The sequence below is a fragment of the Tubulanus polymorphus genome, chromosome 1 (genome assembly GCF_964204645.1).
Source record: "Tubulanus polymorphus chromosome 1, tnTubPoly1.2, whole genome shotgun sequence".
Lineage (NCBI taxonomy): Eukaryota > Metazoa > Nemertea > Palaeonemertea > Tubulaniformes > Tubulanidae > Tubulanus > Tubulanus polymorphus.
Window position 1 is genome coordinate 30,752,074 of NC_134025.1, and position 23,937 is coordinate 30,776,010.

General features: G+C 37.8%; 3 protein-coding genes across 3 annotated transcripts; 2 read left to right on the forward strand and 1 right to left on the reverse strand.

Moving 5' to 3' along the window:
* Nucleotides 1-4,543: 4,543 nt before the first annotated feature.
* LOC141912268 (wee1-like protein kinase 1-A) lies at nt 4,544-9,887 on the forward strand. The gene is made up of 9 exons (XM_074803502.1): nt 4,544-5,383; nt 5,681-5,744; nt 5,910-6,079; nt 6,634-6,755; nt 7,269-7,415; nt 7,613-7,726; nt 7,855-8,108; nt 8,416-8,561; nt 9,055-9,887. The coding sequence occupies exons 1-9, from the start codon at nt 4,611-4,613 to the stop codon at nt 9,194-9,196; spliced, it is 1,932 nt and encodes a 643-aa protein (XP_074659603.1). The 5' UTR covers nt 4,544-4,610; the 3' UTR covers nt 9,197-9,887.
* A 559-nt stretch (nt 9,888-10,446) lies between these two features.
* LOC141909549 (lanC-like protein 3) lies at nt 10,447-12,427 on the reverse strand. The gene is made up of 4 exons (XM_074799998.1): nt 11,738-12,427; nt 11,296-11,422; nt 10,999-11,214; nt 10,447-10,863 (listed from the first exon to the last, which is right to left on the reverse strand). Exons 1-4 carry the CDS (start codon nt 12,269-12,271, stop codon nt 10,502-10,504), a joined length of 1,239 nt encoding a protein of 412 aa, XP_074656099.1. The 5' UTR covers nt 12,272-12,427; the 3' UTR covers nt 10,447-10,501.
* Nucleotides 12,428-12,537: 110 nt separating this feature from the next.
* On the forward strand, nt 12,538-23,669 carry LOC141914401 (activating molecule in BECN1-regulated autophagy protein 1B-like). Its single transcript, XM_074805605.1, has 15 exons — nt 12,538-12,653; nt 13,792-13,937; nt 14,019-14,077; nt 14,447-14,630; nt 15,052-15,227; nt 15,446-15,526; nt 16,021-16,223; nt 16,565-19,246; nt 19,334-19,379; nt 19,642-19,787; nt 20,182-20,292; nt 20,730-20,915; nt 21,311-21,465; nt 21,786-21,925; nt 22,512-23,669. The coding sequence occupies exons 2-15, from the start codon at nt 13,806-13,808 to the stop codon at nt 22,723-22,725; spliced, it is 4,515 nt and encodes a 1,504-aa protein (XP_074661706.1). The 5' UTR covers nt 12,538-12,653; nt 13,792-13,805; the 3' UTR covers nt 22,726-23,669.
* The last annotated feature ends 268 nt before the right edge of the window (nt 23,670-23,937 follow it).

Genomic DNA, 23,937 nt, shown 5'->3' on the forward strand with positions numbered 1-23,937 from the left:
ATAGAATTTTGTCTAAGTTTTACGTATTTTTAAAGTTTTTCTTTTAAATCCAGGTGCAGATATAGCAGTCAATCTTACATAATTGTTTTTTCAAAATCTAAGTAGTCCGAAAGTTAACAAGATAGAATTTTGTCTAAGTTTTACGTATTTTTAAAGTTTTTCTTTTAAATCCAAGTGCAGATATAGCAGTCAATCTTACATAATTTTTTTTCAAAATCTAAGTAGTCCGAAAGTTTACAAGATAGAATTTTGTCTAAGTTTTACATATTTTTAAAGTTTTTCTTTTAAATCCAAGTGCAGATATAGCAGTCAATCTTACAAAATTTTTTTTCAAAATCGAAGTAGTCCGAAAGTTAACAAGATAGAATTTTGTCTAAGTTTTACGTATTTTTACAGTTTTTTTTTAATCGAAGTACAGATATAGTTGTGTGATCGGCGGTCAATCTTACATAATTTTTTTTAAAATCCAAGTAGTCCGAAAGCTTACAAGGTAGAAGATAACTTTGTCGAATTTTTACATTTGTTGGTTGTTTTTTCCGGGTATATGTTGATGTCTTCGTCCTCCAAGTTGCTTGTCCTGTATGTTGACTAGGGAATGATGTTGTTGGAACGTCCAAGGGTGCTATCGGACTCAGTCCCGGAGTCGGATTATGGATGTTGGTATCACCAGAATTCCCACCATCGGAGTTTGACTTCTGGCTAGCGAAATGACAAGATGAAGAGAGCATATTATATATTAGGTCAAAATGTTTGTCAGACAGAGCCTGACCACTGTGGTTTGAGAAAGCTTTAATTATCTCAAAACCATGCCAGCTCCATTCGTGTCTGGGTACATATACAGCCAAACCATGTACCTCTTTCCCACACGATAAGCCAGGTTTTTTAAGAACGGAATGTCTGAGTTTTTTGCCTTCGAGCTAGTAAGAAATGAACACCAAAATACCACTTGCCCCTCCTAATGCCAGGCTTTTTTTTCTGAGAATTGAACACCTGCATTTTTGATTTATTAAAAATCAACCCCTGATTGCCCCAAGTAATAAGCTGAAATGAAATAGTACATAATCATTGATTAACAAGACGAAATTTCTGACTATATCTAACTATGATAGTGGTAATGACGAAAATGATGAAAGGCCAGGATGAGGGGTCTGAATCAGAAATCGAAGATACAGAGTTTAGGATGTATTTGAAGTACACAAAAGATGCTCGAGATTACAGAGTTCACGAATACAATATAGACGATATCATCCGCTGCGACAAGAAAAATTGGGAAAGATTTTGATGGAAGGGGAAAGAACCTTGGATGAAAAATAAAATTTACAAAGTTTCACGGCTTAAATCGAAGTACAACCATATAGACGCTGGTAATACATAGTTTTAACGGCTTTACATCATATTTGATCTAACCTGAGAGAAAGAAGTCAGCACAGAACTTCTGGCTGATAACAGCAAAGTCTTAGTTCTCAGGGTTCCAACTGGCAGCGGCAGAGTCAGAGTTCTGTAACGTGGCCTCGTCCCAGCTAGTGGCGGGGTGCCAATGACACTGGTGTTACTACGGAGGACCCGCAATCAGAGTAAGACGGGAAGCGACAAACAACTTCGGCTTTGGGGGATATCCGATCTTCAAGCATCAACACCAAAAGACAACCGGCACCCAGAAGAGAGAGAAAAACTGGGTGAACGGGGAGCCCAATCAGCAAGATGCCAATGGGTAGCCTTAGGCGAAGAAACCAGCCGATTCAGACTAGAATGGACCATACTGGGGACCCAATTGAGAATTGAGCACACCACCTAAGACAACCGACACCCAGATGACAGAGAAAAACTGGGTGAACGGGGAGCCCATCAGCAAGATGCCAATGGGTAGCCTTAGGCAATGAACCAGCAGATTCAGACTAGAATGGACCAAACTGGGGACCTAAAGATCCAACAGCCCCCTTAGTCGAAGATTGCTACCACTCCCATCTTATTCTGATCGTAGGTCCCCCGTAGTAACATCCGCATCACCAGCACTCCGCCACTAGCTGGTAAGAGGCCACATTAGTGAACTCAGACTCTGCCGCTGCCAGTTGAAACCCTGCGACTGAGAGGGCGGGGGCGAGGGACGAATGAAATGAATGAAAAAAAAATGAAAAAACAAAAATAATATAGAAAAATAATGAAAAAAATAAAGATATAAAATATACCACACATTCATACGACACATATAAACTCCATTCACTCCTCTTGCACACACAACTCCATCCACCGCACACATAACTCCATCCACCGCACACATAACTCCATCCACCGGCGCCACACCACCACTCCGAAATACTCCGCGCCACAAGATCGCCAGGAAACACAGCAAAAGCTGAAGAGCTCGAGAGAACGCCATCTGATCGTGTCAAAGACTAGTACTCGATTGAAAGATTGTGGAGAAATTCCGCAGTTTTACAGTATCAAATGCAAACATAAATGTAGATATTTTATTGAACGGAATTGATTTTTCAGTTCACGTCAGTTGAAAACCCGTTTTGATCGATGTTTTGATGTTTATTTTAAATACAAATTAGATTTAAGACCTAGGATTATTGACTAATATCTAATTGTGAGGATAGGATAAAAGGATCGCGGATAAATTTCCTGCTCGCATGCCACAGCTCTGTCAAATCTCAATCGTCCAGTGCTGCCCCTAAATACTGTGGCGAATACATAAACTAATCGATTAATATACTCTACCCGTATTTGTACATGAGGCCTACCGTTTACTTATCTTGCTTAGTTTACGTCGTTCGTGTCTTGTGGTATCCCAAGACTATAAATCATATTGGATCCATTAGGGGTAGAGCTAGATAATTAAATGATAATTATCCGAACAGTAGATTGTTCTATTTTTTCTCCACGTCAAAGTTAATAGTTTAAAAATTCAAAATACAAATTATGTTCAAATTCAGATTTCACAAACAACAACTCGTTGGCCCACTGAAAGATAGCAGCGAAACAATCTTCGAGTAATAAATGTTAGAAAGAATTAGGTTATCCTCTCAGGGCCTGGTTAATTGCGTTACCGTACCGTAATGAAAAAAGTAAGCAAAGAAGGTAGGCCTGGACCGTGTAGGCTTACATTATCCAACTACAAAAGCCTTGACGCAACATAAACAAAATCGAAAAGGAAGATATCAAAAATGCAGGATATCACATGCCTGAAGGTAGCTTGGGCTTGAAGCTAATTACACCACGAGGGCAGATCTAGGCAAATATATCCGAATTTCAATTGCTAGACTTAATAGAGTGTGGTCGAATGAGAGAGTATAGCATCTCAGGGAATGTCTAGAAGTTCAAATCACACTGCGTAGATTTGTTCACGTCAAGATTCATATAAAACTCAAACAGTGCCATAAAAATGAGCACCTGAAGTCTACATCAAGGACGGGTGGCCATTTTATCAGAATCTTGGGAAGAAATCCGTTGAGGAAGCGTCGATGGATAAAAGCAAACACATCTGATTTAAAAAAAAACATGTTTTGAACATTAGTTTCCATAATATTGAAAGTGTGCCTAGTTTACAATATTTCTCATTACAAAACCAAAACCGACCCTGAAAGTATATTCTTCTGCAAGGGATAGGTTGGTTTGCAATTTAGGTGGTAAATTGTTTGAGATTTGGCTGTTGAAGGTATGAAGAATCACATATATTATGTTTCATCAGTAGCCGTATATGTCGTTGACGCGATTTGTGTGCAGATTTCACATGGTCACAGTCGAATGATCGTCGGTGGGTATTCACTATACGCCAGTTCAATTGAGTCTATTCACGCTCGTAACACAAACTAAGTCCCCTACTATTATAGGCTACCAACCCTACTAGATGTCGTGTGTCATATGTTGTTTTTTTATTAGAAAGCCTTCCTGTTTATTTTGTAAAATTATCATGAAAGTTACGAAATATTCCCATACATTACTATACCTCAGAGTTAGATTACATATTGGCGTAAAGCGTAGGATGATTAATTTTAGGGTTTCGATTTCGTGCAAACGAGCTAAACTTAGTTCAATTATCTATAAAATCTTCTAATTTGCATTTCAATGACGAGCCCTGGTTGTTATTTCATTGAGAACATTTTAGATGACTGCGGTCCTTCGTCTTAAGACTGTTTTTTTTTGTCATCGTTCGGAAGGTTGACAAAATTTCATCTGGGTTTGTATGCAGACTTGAATTTGTCTGTGCCCACCTCGCGTTTTGAATACTTAATTGGTATGGTCCTCGGTAAAGCTGGAGATTGTCGATGGAGTTTGTTAATCTCTCGCTGCAAAAGTGAAGATGGCTCTCTTGCTCTCGGCTGGTCAACTAATATTAGCAAGCAAGAAGCATTTGAGAACTGACAATTGGCACAAAGTCTAGCAACTGGCAATCGTTTCAGGGCTTCCATAATTCTTCTTTCCACGGACGTGGTAACGAAGTAATAACAAAGAATGAATTGAATTGATCGGAGCACGGAGCAATCCCATCACGTGACTTCCGGCCCGCGCGAAAATCAATGGTCGAGTGTTTTGTTGTTGAGATTGTCGTCGCTGGTTGTAATTCTCTGTGTAAATCACGCGCTGATTAAGGTGAGGGATTGAGGAATATGTCGTCGATGAAGAGATTAACGACTGTCCCGTGTCCGAGTCGCCGTCTGAGGAATAAAACAGGTCGAACTCTCGCGCAACAGCTCAGTTTCAGCGCTAGTGATTCAGATTGCGAGGAGAATGAATCTACCGGAATCAGAGCCAGCTGCGGCATGCGAGGAGGTGTCGAATCTGAACTACCCACAGGTATATTGAATAGAATGGTTAGACCGTGGGGTGATTCAGCGGAATCCGATAGCGATTCAACATCGCCCGTTAAAACTCCGTTTAAATCTTTGAAATACGCGGCGCTTTTTCGAACGGCGTCGTCGACCAACAACAATAACGATTCATCGTCGGTCACCGTGGCGTCCAGTCGCATGACGACGCGTTCTCGTAGTAAAATGTTAGCGGCGAATTTCACAACGGATGCGATGATGATTACAGAGGAGGATTCCGATGTGGGCGACGAGGCTGAGGACGACGATATCGCGGGAGAGAAACCGCGCCCGTCGTGGACCCCGCCCCATAAACGTCTACGAGCTTTAAAACTGTTCGATACGCCTCACACGCCGAAGAGTTTATTAGAACGATCGAGGAGTCTTCGTTTATCGGAATCTAAACCGTCGTCGAGTCCGACGGCTTTATTCCCGGTTACCGGCGGCGGAGAGAAGGATCGGACTGTAACCACCGGCGATAAGAAACCAGAAGATCGGCTTCAAGCTAATATTAATCCGTTTACACCTGATAATAATTCAAATACAGGTTTAAAACGACCCCGACATACCAGCGGGTAAGTGTCACCTATATTAATCACAACTCTTTATTATCTTTTTCTCGTATTAATCAAGATTCTGTTTTCAGTTAGGTTAGAATTGGTTCTTTTGCAATGATTCAGTTCACAGCGCGTCGAATTTTGATTTTAGAATTGGATCCAGTATACAAAGTGACAATTAGAATTTTATTATTATGATCAAAGTATCAACTGGTTTATCTTGAATCACGTTTTCAAAGCTGCTACAACCTAAGGTTAAATTGTATTTATTGAACACAGTAACAGGAATTGATAGATGAATGTTTGAATTTTTAGATGGGGAAGTTTTTTAGAAGATTCCACTGATGAAGATATCGACGTCGACATGCCGAGTAACAAAGTAAGACATAGTGATCATCTGAATCCGGTTCCACGGATCTGGTTCTTACTGAACCCACTTTCCAATGGGTCCGCCTAAAAACCGATTTATGAAGTGGAATTGAACCCATTTCCCATTAAAAATTGATTTATGATCCTAAAAATATGGAATATTTAAACTTTTCAGAAAATTGCTCTAAGGGAAATAAATACGTCAAGATACAATGAAGAATTCTATGAAGTTTGTAAATTGGGAGACGGTGAATTCGGAAGTGTTTATAAATGTGTCAATAGATTAGATGGATGTATTTACGCTATCAAGAAATCTAAAGCTCCAGTAGCTGGAAGTGTTTATGAGTAAGTTATTCATAACCTTTTAAATAATACCTGTGATGCCTAGAATGTACTTTTTGTACGTTCCTTCTAGAAAAATGTTTGATTCATTTTAACAATGAAAGAAATGATCTGTGCTCTTTATCTTACAAGTAATTCATAAGATCAAAAATTCATAAAGACTAGTCTTTATGAATTTTTGATAAGAATTATAATCAATAAATAACACCTCTCTGATGCCTGTGTACTTAGTGAACCCTTCCAAAAAAAACCCTTATGACTAAAAATGTTTGATTCATTGTTTCACTAAGCTTTCATTGAAACAAATAATCTGCGTCTTCATCTAATCCTATCAATCTGATGAATTCAACGCTCTTTATCTTAAGATGTAATCGTTTAACCGAATTGCATGTTGATATGATATCAATAATCTTCATTATTATGACTGTAAACTTACAATGAATAGTTTACAGAATATCCGCATAGAAACTCTTAAACAAACTGTTACTGATAATCTCTTAATAATTGTGATAATCTCTGATATAATATTCATGAAGTTGTTTGTATGAATATTTCAGGCGTAACGCAGTGAATGAAGTTTACGCTCACGCTGTATTAGGTAAACATCCTCATGTCGTTAGATATTACTCCGCGTGGGCTGAAAATGATTATATGTTTATTCAGAATGAATATTGTAATGGTAAGTACTGAATACTTTTATTCCTGTATTTAGAGCAGATAAACTTATTCAATGAACGCCAAAGACCAATCCCCTTTTCTTTGTTATCACCCAGTGACTATTTCTGTTTGAATTCAAGGTAACCCGAGATAACCTTACGATCAATTTAGACCCATCCCCTCAGTCTATATATAGGTCTATGAGTTGATGAATAGAAGACCCATCCTTTTGCTTTATTTCAAATTCACAGATCTATTGCTCCTGTGATCTAAAACAGTTTCTTGTTGGCGAGTAATGATTGAATTCTACATTTTTAGCTGTCAAATTATTATTGACAACATTACGAATGTCGTAAAAGTGTAATTGTATGACGAACTTGATGAATACAGATTGAATATGAAATGAAAAGTTTTTAACCCACTGAAATTGAAGTTTCAATTTAACTATTAAACATGAAATTAACTCAGGTTAATTAGGGATGGAGCATTACTTTGTATCTGTTGTTATTATGAAAATGTTCATAATAATTTCTAGGTGGAAGTTTAGCCGATATAATCGCGGAGAATTATCGAGAAAATCATCATTTTACGGAAGCAGAATTGTATCAGTTGTTGCTGCAACTTTCTCATGGATTGAAATATATTCATTCACAGAATCTTGTTCACTTAGACTTAAAACCAGGTAATTGTTATTTCCAATCCATTTCAGTCGAATATTTGAATAATTGGGTGGATTGTTGGATTATCTTGGAGGGCAGATAATGGAGGGTTGTGGACACTGAACATAGTTTAAATTGCCACCGTAATTAAACTGACAGGATAATTGAATAAAATGATGTATTTTGAGGTTAAACTGTTATGTTTTATAAAATGTTACAGGGAATATATTCATACATAGAACAGAAAAGATCACGAATTCCCCGGAGAATATCGCCGATCAAACTGAACAGACTGTTGACGAAGAAGATGAACCTCCAATATTTTATAAAATCGGTAATTATCTAAGTTATTCATTTCTCTTGCTGTTATTACCAGTAATGTGATGACAAAAGCCTCTTGCACAACTTACCGATAGTATAAGGTTGGATTGATTCTGATTGAAGTTTTGTTCTAATTTGCAGGTGATTTAGGTCACGTTACGTCTGCTAGTAACCCGTGTGTAGAGGAAGGAGATTGTAGATATTTACCGAATGAAATTCTACAAGATGATTTCACTCATCTACAGAAAGCCGATATATTCTCGCTGGGATTGACGATATTCGTCGCAGCTGGTGGCGGTGAACTGCCGAAAAATGGACAAGAATGGCACGCTATCAGACGAGGCGAATTACCAAACCTTAACAACTGTTCTAAACAATTCAATGACTTACTGAAGGTTCGTTTCTTTATATTCTGAAACCATGAGCTCAGTTTTAGTCTCGACTTCAAGTCAGTTCATAAGACTGGTATTATGTTGTTAGATTAGGTACAAAATCAAAATGAGCTAGACTGGTTTTAAAGATGTTAGATTGATTTTAGAAACAACTTAGCTTATACTGGTTTTTTAAGTTGTTAGATTGGCTAAAGAACTACAATGGTCTTCAATTTAATTCTTGTTATAAACTGTTCTTAAAGCCTTGTTTGTGTGTAACTGACTAGAATTGTTCTCTTTCTAATTGATTGATGTGTTTAATTTTGAACAGAGTATGATAGATTCCGATGCAACCAAGCGATTATCGGCGAGTCAATTAACACAACACTCGCTACTGAGACCGGGTGGAGCTAAATCGCGAGCGCAATTACGCAAAGAATTGAATGAAGAACGATTCAAAAATGAAGTTTTATCCAGGTAAGATTTTACAAAAACCAGTCACTCGGGAATCTCTCAGTCCCACAGGAATCTCTCAGTCCCACAGGAATCTCTCAGTCCCACAGGAATCTCTCAGTCACTCAGGAATCTCTCAGTCCAACAGGGAGGTTTAACTCAAATTAGAATTAATTCTATAGATTTCCAAATCTATCCTATAAGTATATCAGTAATTTAAATGTCAGGAATCTCTCAGTCCAACAGGGAGGTTTAACTCAAATTAGAATTAATTCTATAGATTTCCAAATCTATCCTATAAGTATATCAGTAATTTAAATGTCAGGAATCTCTCAGTCCAACAGGGAGGTTTAACTCAAATTAGAATTAATTCTATAGTTTTCCAAATCTATCCTATAAGTATATCAGTAATTTAAATGTTATTGTTCTTAGTGAAATTCAGTCCAGTTTTAGAGGTCGAAGATTTAGTATTCTCTTGTTTTTGATCACGCGCTAATCAAATTCTTATCGATTTCAGGCAATTAAGGGAAGCGACTTTATATCAAATGGATCAACAACAGAAGTTCCGACAACCGAATCAGTTGGCATCGAGTAACAACAAGAACTCGCGACTAGTCGGTCGTAAAACAATGCGGAGTATGAGTTTAACAGCGTTCTAATATCAGCAGCCCCGGAGCTGAGTAGTGTTGCTGATGTGAGTGACCGGTAACGCTGCGCTCTAGTTCGTTGTGTTGTTGTTACTTTTTCAAAATGGTGCAAAAATCGAATGTGTATAAAAAATAATGTGTTGATAAATTGTTAATAGTTTTGTTAATTGATAAAATATCGCTATGTTTCATTTCAGCCCCGCCGATTTTAATCATGAAATTTATAATATGTTCAATACTTAAAAAACATGTGAATCTTGTACAGAATTGAAATTTCAGTCCTTATCTCGCTGAATGTGTCAAAAATATAACTGATTTCATCCTGTAAATTGTGTAACTCTGTAACAGTTGTTGTATAGTGTAAGGAGATGTGATTGTTACGGTTTAATGTGCTAACATTACACGTCTGATTCATAGTGAACAACGCGTTGTGTTGTATATTTTGTATGGCCAGTTGTAGCTTCGCTTAACTAACTATGCAGAAACTTTTTTTTTTTAACTGTGATTTAATACGACTTAATTATTGTTTTTAGAGCTGAATGCTGTATTGAACGAGTAATTGTCTTCAAAAATTAAACGCTTCCAAGCTGTGAGGTTTTCGTAATATTTTATTTTAAAACTTAAGTCTGCGGATTTTAACTGTTTTTAAGTCTACACTTTGCTGAAACTTGTATTTCTAAATTTGATTGCATTTAGAATCTTTTATGCCACTTAAAATTGATATAAACTTTTAATCTTCTATTTTAGCGGACTATTTTAATTATATTTTAGGTAATGCGTTGTTCTGGAGATTGTTCCTATTTTTCTCATTTGCTTATATAAATATGATGTGTATATTGTAATGCTTTTGTGATTTATGTAATAAAGGATTCAAATAATGATAGTAAATTTTTGTGTTAGTTTTAATGTTGTGGTCTTTCAGAGGATGTGACTGGTTTTTGTGAATCTATGATTGAGTTCTCATCTTAGTGAAACTATTTCAATTCTCTAACTCAATATGGCTGGATATTCAACAAATGGCAAATTTACTTAGGCTAGTATGAATATTTTGTTGTTTGCCTTGTTCACAAATCGCTTGAGAGTGCCTGTAAAATTGAAAGTCGAATCCGGCAATTAGCTGGATATAGGATTCTAACCCACTTCAGGGGCCATGCTTGCATAAGAATGTTCTGATTTTGAAATAAAGAACAATAGTGTATTTTCAGCACTTAATGAGCGATGAAGGAGAGCTATGTTAAACACTATAACAACACATTAGCAGTATTAGATGCGAGCTTTTATTCTGTTTGCTTAACGATTACTTTGAAGTAGAATTCTTCAGAAAACATTGAAGAATGGAAATTCAGCTGCGTCGGGATCGAGTAGATCTGCTAAAAAGCAAACTGTACCAGCCAAACCTTCGTACAGACTGTAAGGACAATCCGGTGTCCTGGCCGCCTGGAATTCAGCTGACTGCATGAATTCAGCAAACTTCACAGCTCTGTCGATGTATTTCTGATCTTGAGTAAGTCTATATAACAACAGAAATACATATCCACTACCAGCGACACCGTGACAGATTCCTGGCCCTTTCTTTAACAGTCCTTTCTCCCAGGTAACCTCTCCGCATTTGACGCAAGCTCGCAAATATTTCTCGTCCTTCCAAACTAGATAAGCTTTCGCGAACAAATAGACAATACCTGTTGGGACAAAACAAAATCCTTTTTAAATAACTGAGTTTGGACCAAATAATGAGTTCAAGATTTACATGTACATTTCAGCACAGGAATCTGTGAGTTAGGAACAATTTAATGTAGATGATTACAGCAGTTTACCTGGGGCTCCGTGACACCAATGAATCAGTTCTTCACTTTCAGGCCTCGGTTTTCTGAGTTCATCCATAGCTGGTGCAATATTACCATTGGGCTGCATCAGGGAAATCATGAAGTCGACAGTTTGATGTACATCATTTAGAGCTTGTGGATTAGCGGTTAAAAACTCAGGGCAGTTTAGAATCATTTGTAAAATGGAACTCAATCCATGAGCAGCACCTAAAAATAGATTCATAAACATAGAGGATGATTACAGCTTCTCACAACAGATGAATTATTGGTTTAGCTTGAAAAATGTACCAAGATATTCAGTATCGTAGTAAGCATACATCAATGGAGCGTGTTTGAATTTGATTCGAGCTGCATATTCCCTTCCAGATTGAATAACTGATGCACAAATTGAACTGATCGCTTCTGTGGACACAACCTGCAAAAAACAACAACTAAACTATGATAGCAAATGTCTTAATAATGGAACTTCGCGGTGATGATGGGTCTCAGTTCTAGCTCTAAATCAGTTTAATTTCTTCAACTTGATCAAGGAGTTAAAAACCTCTCTGAAACTGGGTCCAGTTTATGGTCTTGAAAATGTAAAGCTTAAAACTGTAAAGTTTGAATTGTTGGTCTCATTGAAAACTCATGGAATAACGAATTGTGCGCGACTAAACCAAAAGTAAACTTTTTGTTGAAACTAAGGCCCAGAAATTTGAGGGTTGATCTATTTACAGATTCTCAGTCTCACCGGTCTGAATGAGTTGTTCAATAAGAAAGCGCCACAAAGATACCCGGCTCTGCCGACGAACAGTTCATCCGAACCACATCGCAGAAAGTTCAACGGGACGACGTGATGACTCAATTTAGCGTAATTATCCGCGAGTTGATTGGCTAATTCTGTTCTACCCATCTGGTTGTAAATGAGCGTACCGACGGCGTAAACTCCGCCAGCTCCGAGCAGGAACGAAGTTGTCGGATCTCGATTGCGTTTACTGCGCGTAAATTCTAACGATACGTTTATATATTCTTCCGCTTGTTTCAACCATCGATCTTTATTTCGTTGCAAGACGGATTTACGGGATAAATAATACAACGAATACGCGACACCGGCGCAACCTACGTACAACCCTCCATCGCAGTTCTTATGAGTCGGCGGTTGACCCTGTAAAATACTTCGGTCAACTGTTGATTCTATTATATTCATCCAGTACTCTTTATCGATGACGATTTTAGACCCAGCGCCGGGCACCGAATCTAACAGTTTATTTATGAAATACCGCATTTTGATTCTCTGGACGTCGACAACACATACTTCGTACTTTCACGAATAAAAGTAGATATTTTTCTGTCTCGGAATTGTCATTTTTTATTTCAGCATAAAACCTCAAAGTGCCATCTAGAGTTAGAACAGAAAATCAGCAATAATAGTTAATTTGAATTGCTTACGAGAACGGTTTTTGTTGATAATTAGTATAGTTATCAATTCAATTCATAATTAATTTGATGGATCTGAATGCTTGGCGCGTTCATCTTGACTTCCTTCAGAACGTGTCATTGATCGAGTTCAACATTTGATAGAAAGAAGAGCTGGTTGTGGTATTGGATTTTATTTTGGGTAGAAAACTGCTGTAAAATCGATGGGATTGGACGTGAAGTTCAGACTGGTAAGTCCGATATATGTGTTCTCAGAGTCAGTCAGTCAGTGTTCTATTCCATTTCAGATTATCTAACATTTTATAAAACTGGTTAGTAGAGAATTCCTTTTCAAAAACCAGATTAAAAAAGTAAACAACTCTCGGGCAAAAAAACCAACTCCTCATTCTCTACTCCTCGTCCTAAAGAAGAAAGTCATCATCGTCCTCACAAGTCTCTGTATAGTGTTGATGTTATCTGTTTTTGCTGTATTGTGAAAGCTGTTGTGAAACTCAGTGAATCCCATTGTTCTCTCGATAAGTCCTCATTTACAGACAGATACGTGACCTACTGATGATAGAATAGTCAAGTGTTTAAACACCTGTTTGATGATTTTTCCATTATGTTGCTGGCAATAACCGCTATTGCTGTTGTTTTAATGTTGTCCCCATTATAGTTCTTCCGCAAGTTTGTTCTTTTGACGCATGGTTATTTTTACACTACCTATAATTACATAGTGTAAATAACCCTAGTTTTTTACCTAATCGTTGGTGGTAAGCTTTTATAATCGAATGTGAATATATTATACTAATGTGGTTTGTGAAAATATACGATCGTGAAACTAAAACACAAACAGGTAACTGACTAAATTTAGAATAACCCAATTACTTGCTTGAAAGCAAGTAAGAGAGAGGGAGGAGGAGGATTGGAGGAGACTGAGAGGGAAAGAGAGACAAGAGATGGATAGAGTAGGGGTGGATCCAGGGCCCTATATCGAGGGGGCTCCCAATTGTATAAGGGCACTCACTATTATCATATGGAGAGGGCACTTTCTATATCAAATCACGGCGAAAAAGGTCACTTAATGTCAACTTGTGATTTTCAGGGGCACTTACTACTTAATACCAAATCATGCAAAATGAGGCCACTTTTACATCAAATCCATAGATTTAGGGGCATCTCCAAGGGGCAAAGACAAAGCTCAATGGTATTCCAGAACGCCCCCCCCCCCACACCCCCCTCCCCCCCCCCCCGGCTCGGTCCTGGAGAGGGGAGAGAGTTGAGCAAGGAGAGGGAGTTAAGTGGAAAGATGGAGAATGAACAGGGAGAGGGTTTATAAAGACAGGTGGAAACTAATGATGAATCGAATGAAATCTGTTTTATTTACAGATGTTTTTAGAAGTATGATGAAATATTCTGCGAATCTGGTGCCTTTTATTCAGGGCCGTGAACTTGGACACTCACATCGATTTATGAATAAAAATGCCGGCAAAAATATAGCAGATCAAAAGGCGTCGAAACCAGTTATAAATAAGGTTAGTATTTTTTAGATCTATATTTTAATTATTCAATTTTAATGAATAGATTTGATTTGATGAATCGTAATTTTTTTTCAGTGCTGTCAGTTGTCAGGACAAACAAGATCTACGTTTATTCTGAGTATGAGCCATGATGGGTGAGTATTTGATTTTTGAACTGATTTACACAGTATTTGTAACTACTTATACATGTGAGAAATACTGATTTGATTTGTTTGATGCATAGTTTAGAATTTATGTGAACGGTGTTCCTGAGATCTTACCCTGGCCTTTTGCTGACTTGATTGTTGGTCTTACCCCCCTTGATAACTGATTAATTTTTAAACAGAAATATGGAAGGTTTACTGAGGGTCTTACTGTTGATTACTGATTAATCTGAGAAGAAATATGAAAGTTGCGTCTGTGTGGTCTTGCTCCACTTGATAACTGATTAATTTAAACAGAAATATGAAAGTTGTTACTACCTTGTTGGTTGCGAGTGTTTATAAATTGTATTGTTTTTGAAGGTCGAGAATTATTTCAACTCATGGAGATCACACTGTTCGAGTTACTGATGCTGTTACTGGACGTTGTATTCATGTTCTTTCTGGTCATCCTAGAACTCCATGGACAGCTACTTTCCATCCTTCCTCTAATACGTTACTTGCTTCTGGGTGTTTAGATGGTGACGTTAGAATTTGGGATTTAAAGGTAATTTATTTATCAGTTTCACGGAGAGGAGACTCACTCTAACATAGATCCAGTTACATGAAAAAATTTATATTTCTTTAATTGATTTTATCTGTTCATTCATCAAACCTTTTTATGTCAAAATGATGGAATAGTTGTTACTTTAGTATTCATTTATCTTAACTTCAGTGTTTACATAACATGTATGAAGCGATATAAAACTTTAACCGGCCCTTGGAGGCACTCTCCTGATTGGATAAACATGTCTGAATTATAGTTAATAGTCATTATCAAATAAAAAAAATCATCTCATTTACCTGATGAAATTACTAAGCGGTGAAAGCTCTAATTTCAAATAAAATCAGTAATCAAACAAATAGTTTTCACATCTACTGAATTGAAACCACAGCTCCTTTACGGTTCCTCCTTGTCGTTTTTAAAGGGTCACGGAAGTGAAACATGGAAATCACCGAAAAGAAAAACGATTGCTTCGTTAGCTTTTCATCCGACTGAACAGATGTTAGTTATAGCTACGAGTAATAAGATTTATTTCTGGGATTGGAGTCAACCTCAACCGTTCGCTTCGTCGGAAACTAATAATGAATATGAGAAAGTCAGGTAAAAATCATCAAGAGTTTATATACTTTTAATATTCTTTTCATAGATTTCTATTTATGAATAATGCTTAATCCGAGTCAGTTGAAAAATAATGCACGTATTCTTGTGCCTATCTTATGGAGGGCTTTTGAAGGTGACATATATTTGAACTTTGATTTGAGTTAGAGTAATTATTGGTTATCATGAGAATATTGTGAGAATTCTTGATTTTTTTTCAGATGGGTGAAATTTGATCCGTTTGGACATTTTTTGTTCACCGGAGTTACGAACTGTGCTTCTAGAGAAGAGGCTAGGGTTGAGTAAGTATCGTTTGACATCAGTTAATTCTATATAGTTTGAATAAAACTAAGCCAGCAGACATGCATATACTGTTGTTTAATAGTTTCTGTGAAATGTCACGTACATTGTTATAATTGCCTATGGCTAAATGTTTTGTTTCCGTCACTCAGTCATTTGTGTCGTCATTTAAATATCAAACATTTGATGGCAGTTCTATTAATAGCGAGCTATACGCAGACATGTATAATGCTCGAGCAACAGCTTTTAGTATACATGCCTGTCTGTCGTGGTGAAAAATAAAAAGTTTATTCTTCTTAAATTATCATAAGAAATGGCTGGAACTTTTTTTTGTCTCAGTGATCTTGCCAATGAATTACTGATGGTAATTTGTACATTCCAGCAGCATTCCGCAGCAATCTATGATATTTTCCTGTGAAGTGATATTTCCCATTTACGCCCTGTTCTAGTATTTCATAAACAAATCTTTCTATGAATGAACCTGTTGTAATTATAGGCACCAGTCACCAGTGTGGGGTTCGAGTAGTACGACCAGTCAAATGGAACAGATTCACTTACGGAGACGTTACTTAGACGTTATGGATCGTTATAGTAATTTCTTACGCGATCGCGAGAGACTTTTACAAGAGAATCCGTTAATACACGATACAAGGATCGCGGAGAATGAGAGTGAAGAGACCGCGGCTAACGTTGATCCAGGTTAGTGTGCACCGAGTTCTACAGTTGTGAGTGAAGATCTGGGAGTTAACTCTCAACTCACTACTGTAGAACTGCTTCCGAGAGGGTATCTAGGATTTTAGAAGGCTGGGACTGATGTTATAAGCTGATATTATCCATCTTTAACCCGGGGCTGGTTTCATTTCAAGAAGGGTTGGGTTCACTATGAATGAGAGAGGAGGCAAGAGTGTGAGGCAAGTGACGCAAAATGAGAGGTTTTGAAATCTAAGATGCAATCTGAACTTCGCATTTAACTCATATATAAAATATCTTTTATTTTACGCAGATTGATGATGATAGATTGATATGTTTTGTATTTTCAGGCGCTGTTGAAGAGGGAACCGATGAAGCTGATGAATCAGCAATAGCCGATATAGATATAATAGAACCTCGCTCTCCGGCTCAGCTAGACGCGTTAGACAGCGCTCGTTTATACGCCGCTAATGTATCACAACACGTCAGTCGTATGATACAAAATACACGTGATTACACAGCTCAGATACATCAGAGCATCCGTTCGTCTGATACACGTACCGCATCTAGCACCACGCAGGGTACTAACAGTACCGTTACCGTAACAGCGTCCGATCGCCAGTCGCATTCTCGTTTAATATTCGGAACTACGAGTTCAATAATCAGACAACGTAACGCACGGTTACACGCGAACACTACACATACTGTATTAACTAACTCTAGTCAATCAACTTCGTACGGTAGTCAACAGAGTACCGGTAATCAGAACACTGGTGGTAATCAGAATACCAGTCACAGTACTAGTGGTAATCCACCTAGTAATCATAATACTAGTACTGGCAATCAAAATCCACAGAACACTGGTAATCAGTCTAGTAATTATACTACTGGAAGTATCAGTGATCGCGATACTGGTAATCAAGGCAATAATCAACAGATGACTGATGGTAATCAACAGACGGCTGATGGTAATCAAATGAGTAATCGGGATGGTGAAACCGAAAACAGGAATATTGATTTAGGTCTCGGTTTAGAGAATAACGGAATAGCCAGTGAATTAATACGAGATCATTTATCGTCAATTGGTGCTAGAAATACTGAACCCAATCAACGTTCTAGATCTGAAATGAACTTGAACTCGATTCGTAACGTTCAACGTTCATTGTTGCGTTCGCGACTTTTACGCGACGAGTTGCACAATTCATGCCGAATGTGGTCTCAAGGTCGCGATTCAGCCATCGCCGGGGGCAACAGAGAACAATCGAGTTTTCGGCCGTGGAGGAGTCGGCCGCCGTATGGCCGAGCGGAAATGAGACAGAATTTATGGAGATTGACTCCCGATGAAACTCCGGACAGGAATAACTGCTGCGATTATTGCGGATTTTTGTACAATTCGACGCAGCGTAACTGTCCGAATCATCGGCGTAAAAGAGTTCACAGCGCGAGTGAAACGATGAGTCATCACGGTACGCAGACACGCAGATCAGTCGTACCAACAGATGAACAAATATCACACATAGAAACAAGACGTCTCGATAAAACACAAACTAAAACGGCGAGATGTGAGAAAGTGCGACAGTGGTTAGCGGCGAATCAGACTGAATCTCAACTCGTATCAACATCTACCGGTCAAATTACCGTTAATAATCAGCCAATCGCTGGTCCGTCTAATTCGAGTCAGCCAATCGCTGGTCCTTCTAATTCGAGTCAGCCAATCGCTGGTCCTTCTAATTCGAGTCAGCCAATCGCTGGACCTTCTAATTCGAATCAGCCAATCGCTGGTCCTTCTAATTCGAGTCAGCCAATCGCTGGACCTTCTAATTCGAATCAGCCAATCGCTGGTCCTTCTAATTCGAGTCAGCCAATCGCTGGACCTTCTAATTCGAATCAGCCAATCGCTGGTCCTTCTAATTCGAGTCAGCCAATCGCTGGTCCTTCTAATTCGAGTCAGCCAATCGCTGGACCTTCTAAATCGAATCAGCCAATCGCTGGTCCTTCTAATTCGAGTCAGCCAATCGCTGGACCTTCTAATTCGAGTCAGCCAATCGCTGGTCCTACTAATTCGAGTCAGCCAATCGCTGGTCCTTCTAAATCGAGTCAGCCAATCGCTGGTCCTTCTGGCTCGGCTCCAAAACGACGACGTTTGGCTTTAATGACTGAAATTTTGACTCGTGATTCTGATTCCGATTCTGATATTCAATCAATACCAGACAAACCTAAACCATCTCAAACCGGGATGGAAGAGAGCGGCGCAGAAAACAGCTCTAAAAAAGGGAAAAAACTAGTGAAATCTGAAGATAAGAATCCTTTACTTCATTCGATGTTACTAAATTCACCTCCTCATTCACCGAAAACATTCATCAAACAACAACAGCGTGAAGTAATACGCGAATTCGAGACTAATCGCGTACGTTCGGGTAATGAATCGAGTGATCACATCACGTCACCATCGGAGACATTCATTCCAGAGTCACCTCCACTTTTATCTGACGAACCACCGACGAATAGAGACACGTTCCGTCCGATCGGACGCGAGTCGAATTACCGCGCGAATTATTCAAATCGCTTACCAACAATGCAGCCCGATTCAGGTCGCGTAGCATCGAGAGATTTTGATCGTCTGCCCGCAGCGAATCGGTTAAACTTCGATCGGTCATCGGCGACGATGAATTTCGATTTTTCTGCGAATTCAATTTCTACGTCGTCGGGGGCGACGAACGGAACGACGTCTGCAGCGTCGGTTTCACGTAGTACTCAACAGCGAGATCGAGTCATTCAAATGCTTCATCGCAGTCGAAGAGAAAGGATTCAACGATTGTTAGAACGATCGGATCGCGCGTCTGCTCGTGATTCGTCGCTAGGTAACGGCGCGTCTGCTCGAGAGTCGTTCAGAGAACCGATGAGAGTCCGTAGAGTCGACTCTCTCCGCTCGCGACAGTTTAATCTCGATCGGTTGCGATTACAATTACCGCCTCACGGGATTCCAGATATTCAAATAACGGCTCCTACTGATTCGCCACCGGAGGTTCTAGGTAAATATATGATTCTATTCCCACACACCTTCCTCGTCCCTAACAGATAAAACAGTTACGATTTCAAGTTTTTTTTCTCGTTCACAGAAGCGTTTGAAGTCAGAAGAAGAGAACTTTTAGAACTGAATCAACGGTTAGTAAATATTTCACCTAAATATTCCTCCTTGAAAACTGTTCAAATTGAAGAATATTTTCCCAAGCCTCCGATCTCTTCAAGATTTAAGAAATTACTCGACCCAATTTTACCCACTTGTATCAAAGTTACCCATAGGGGTAAATCCTCAACCACCATGGTTACAATGAGAAACCGTGGTGATAACTGACAAATTTCAAAACTCATGTCTACGAATGTTGGCCCTTCTTAAATTGTAATACGATGTGTATTATTTTTGTAGAGTTCCGTTGTTACCGCGGGAAGAGCGCACATTACAACGTTTACAAAGACATTTATTACATCCTCATTACGCAGTCAGCATATTAGATGATTCTACAAATCGACCGAGTGATAACATACAATCAGCAATAAACAGAGCTATCGCAGGTCAGACATCAGTATTTATATTATCGATAGCAATTTGGCACGGATCCAGGGGCTTTTTGTTTGCCTTTTACAAGACCCTAATGAGTCGGCCTTTTCTAAATGATTTCTTTACTTTTTGCTGCCTTATTTCATCGAATCTTAAAAACATCTCTTGCGTAATTGGTACAGGATAAGGAAAGATTTTCTACTTGAAAATGCTGCTAAATGAATCTCATCCTTCCACAAATGTTCAAATGCTCTGTATTGCTAATTCACCTCCAAATATGCCTTTTCAATTATCAGTAATACCCTTAAATGTGTCACAAGACCTCCAACAGGAGCCCTTGATAACCCTCTGACTTATGAAAATGATGTTATCTTAAATGTTTGTTTTTTATGTTATTATCAATGACAGGTGCGTTTATGAGTACTGGTGAACCAGCTGTAGCTAGTAATATTGTCAATGTGACGCATCGTATTCAAAGATGGGATTTCAGAGGCTGTGATATTCCGGATATTTCTATATGTGAGTATTTGATGCAGTCTATAGACAACTCTGTTCAAGATGGAAAATGTTTAGGAAGAAACTTCCAATTATATGTACTTCCAATTTGATGAAATATTTACGGTCTCACACTACTGAGTAAGGTGGAGTTAAGTGCAGTTAATTCAGGACCCGTAGTTCCATAGTTATACATTAAGTTTGACTCTACAGAGATAAAAACTTTATTACTAAGAACAGATTTTTCCCTAGAACCGTGTAAAAAATCTCATTGCAACAAATTTTAAGGATATCATATTTTTAATGTTTTACCATCAATCTATTGAGCAAAAGTAGAACTGATAATAATATAAATCTACCTCAAAAAAGGCTACCTGCTAAATGTTAATTATCATGCGACACAGTTTGATTATAAATGATGGATTGTTTTGTTGTGTAAAGTTGAGATGTTCTATTTTTAGCCGATGTAAATGTAATCGTTCCTCATTGTAAGATACACAACGATGCTAGTTGTGAAATATCTCAAGACGGTCTCCTGTTGGCGACGTTCGTACCTAGTCATGGGGGATTCCCCGATTCATTCATACTCGCCGTGTATTCTCTGCAGTCTCATGAATTAGCCCGATGTCTTTACACGAAAAGTTTCGGTAAGATTTTACCACAAACGCTTGTATATTATCTTATATAGCGCTAAATCCAGTGAAAGCTGCTCAGATCGCTCTACATTTTCGGTATTATAATTAATTTAATACTCTTAACATGTATCAGTCATCTCTCCGTGGGGAGAAGTAACGTCCGAGTGGCTAACAAGCCCTCAGGAACCAGTTCCACAGTCATGAGTTAGAGTTAGCTCTGAGTTAAGATTAGTTCATTTTCGGAATCAAATCTTAACTCACAACTGTGGTACTGGGTCCAGGAGTCGACTATCAGGCCAGGTAATCATTTACTTCTTCGAGGGGAGACAAAACTTAAGTTCAAACTCATTCGTGTTCAGCCAAACTCACACTTTATCGATTTTCAAATAGACTTTTGTATCTTTCAGGACCGAATGCAATCTCAGTTGGAATTTCTCCTACTAATAATTACGTTCTGGTCGGTTTAGCCGCTAAACGGTTGTCGTGGGTTTTCTCTCCGAATCAAATGGTGGCGCAAATCTATGAATTAGTCAGAGAAGAAGCTGGAGAATCTTCGATGCAGGTTTGTGACTTTGAAATACTGTATATTAATCATATCTGTGATTATCCGAGTAAAACTAGTCTGAATTGTCTGATATTTGGGGAGGTTTTATACTGTATTACTTAGATTTCATTAAGATACACTAAATTAATTCAGAACAAATATAATTTCACTATATCCAGTAATTATAATCAATACTAATAATGTCCCTCTTGATCCTCGGTATTGTGTTATGTATTCCTGTCAAACTTATCTTTACGAAATAAAACTTCTATTAATATAAAGTAAATTCATAACAAAAACTGAATAAATAGAGCTGAAACTATTGGTTTTATTTGTAGCACGTGACTGATGTGAATCACCCGTGTCAAACTGACATGTTATCACACGTTAGTGTGAACACGGCTAAATGGATGACTGGAGCTGGTGAAGGCATTATATATGGAACAAACAAAGGAGATTTACACATCTGTTCACCTGGGTAGGCGTTACAATTTATTACATATAATACAGTTATTACAGTTGTCAATATGTAAACATGGTTTTATTTGCATAATTGATTTTGTTGAATACATGCATTAAGGTGCCTGACACTGTTAGGAAATATAACTACAATCGATGTAGCAATAGATTGTGCGAGGAATTAGAAAAAGCCAACACAGGTTTCAACTAATCTCCTCATAATTCTTAATTCTGTTTCAAAATTTGATTAGAAGTTATTACATTTTTTTTCTCTAGCTTACCTGTAATACAATTCATTACAAATATTTTGATTTGATGCAAATATTAAAATCTGATACAATTCGATACAAATGTTAAAATCTGATACAATTCGATACAAATGTTAAAATCTGATACAATTCGATACAAATGTTAAAATCTGATACAATTCGATACAAATGTTAAAATCTGATACAATTCGCTACAAATGTTAAAATCTGATACAATTCGATACAAATGTTAAAATCTGATACAATTCGCTACAAATGTTTTAACTTAATACAATTATGAATATCGTATTTCGATAACTATTTGTTTACAAGTTGTAGTTGATACTGTAATTATAGGACTAAAGGACCACAGGTGAAGAAAGGAGAAGATGAAGATGATTTATTGAATATGAGACCTTCTAGTGAAATGTCTTTGAGACGCAATTTGATGGAAATGTTAGGAATTCCGTTGATGAGAACAGCTGGAACTTCAACCGAACCTGAACCTGAACGGACTCGACATCGTACCGCTAGTACTCAAACTCCATCCAACATGTATTACCACCTATAGATATACCTGATATACCAGTGAACAGGGGCGGAATTGTGACTATTTCATCATAGATAAAATGACACTTTTCAAGTATATCAACCCCCTTAATCACGAGCCATTTTCAACCCTATTTGATGTTTGTTTTTTCGTATGAAATCAAACCACAACATAATGGTTATGCTGCTAGATGATATAGATGGAATGAAGATTGATATCAAAAATTTGCCTTTCTAAAAGGAGGGCATTTCAGATGTTTTGAGTGTCAAGAGGTTCACTGGATCCACCCCTGTATGGTATATTATATATGTGTATTGATTGCATTGGGAATTGAAGGTTCTGCATTTGGGGAGTAAAAATATGTATTTCTTGAAATTGTGTACTTCGGGGGTTAAAAAATCATAAAAAAAAGAGGCTGCATTTGCTCGAAAATTGATGATTAAGAGTTAACTATTGGTTAGACAGATAACATTCCGGTAGGTAACATTGTTACTACCGCTGGTTAACTCGATCCAACTTTTGAGCGACTGACTGCAGCACGATGAGGTTGGTTGAAATATACGCATTTTATAATGACCACTGAGATTGCGTTGTATATATTTATCAGATGGGCATTCAATGACTCTTGCTCCTTATTGTACCATGATTATTAGCTAAGGTTTAAAACAGTTGAAATAATTGTATTCTAAAATGTTCACCAGTGATTGTATTTTTAACTCAGATGCCTGGGCTTTCATTTAGATATTTATCTCTCTTCTTTCAGCTGTACAAATTTTGCAATGTATAATTTCTTATCGGTCAGCTATTTGTATATTGTTATTATCATTATTAGATTTGAATGCGGTTTCCCTATTGAAAAACATGTAATGACTAATAATTATTTGAAATCATGTGTAACATCATTGAATCTAATGAATTAACGACTATAAGTGTTCATGATTGTTTGTGTCGAATTGAAAAAGAATTTAAAGCTGTAACTTGTTAATGCTTCGAAAAATAAATCATTATCTGAAATTAATATTGACTTAGCGTCTTTTTTTGTGACAGGTTGATAAACCAACCAATCATAGTCAATTTTCATTAAAACTGGTCGACTTGATTCTGATTCAGAGTTGTTTGGAATATGGAAAATCCAAAACAGGCGTGTCCTAGGTTCGAACCCAATATTTCATTCTGATCCCGGATGATATCCTCCGGGTTGATGATGGCAGCATTGGGCCACACCCACCTATC

Bases quoted from the DNA above. Each gene is read 5' to 3' on its own strand.
- LOC141912268 (XM_074803502.1), top strand. From the start codon at position 4,611: ATGTCGTCGATGAAGAGATTAACGACTGTCCCGTGTCCGAGTCGCCGT. The intron at 5,384-5,680 runs GTAAGTGTCACC...TTGAATTTTTAG, and splicing joins CGACCCCGACATACCAGCGG to ATGGGGAAGTTTTTTAGAAG. The intron at 8,562-9,054 runs GTAAGATTTTAC...TATCGATTTCAG, and splicing joins AAAAATGAAGTTTTATCCAG to GCAATTAAGGGAAGCGACTT.
- LOC141909549 (XM_074799998.1), bottom strand. From the start codon at position 12,271: ATGCGGTATTTCATAAATAAACTGTTAGATTCGGTGCCCGGCGCTGGG. The intron at 11,423-11,737 runs GTGAGACTGAGA...TGTTTTTTGCAG, and splicing joins TGAACAACTCATTCAGACCG to GTTGTGTCCACAGAAGCGAT. The intron at 11,215-11,295 runs GTACATTTTTCA...ATCTATTTTTAG, and splicing joins CTACGATACTGAATATCTTG to GTGCTGCTCATGGATTGAGT.
- LOC141914401 (XM_074805605.1), top strand. From the start codon at position 13,806: ATGATGAAATATTCTGCGAATCTGGTGCCTTTTATTCAGGGCCGTGAA. The intron at 15,228-15,445 runs GTAAAAATCATC...ATTTTTTTTCAG, and splicing joins AATGAATATGAGAAAGTCAG to ATGGGTGAAATTTGATCCGT. The intron at 19,380-19,641 runs GTTAGTAAATAT...TTATTTTTGTAG, and splicing joins CTTTTAGAACTGAATCAACG to AGTTCCGTTGTTACCGCGGG.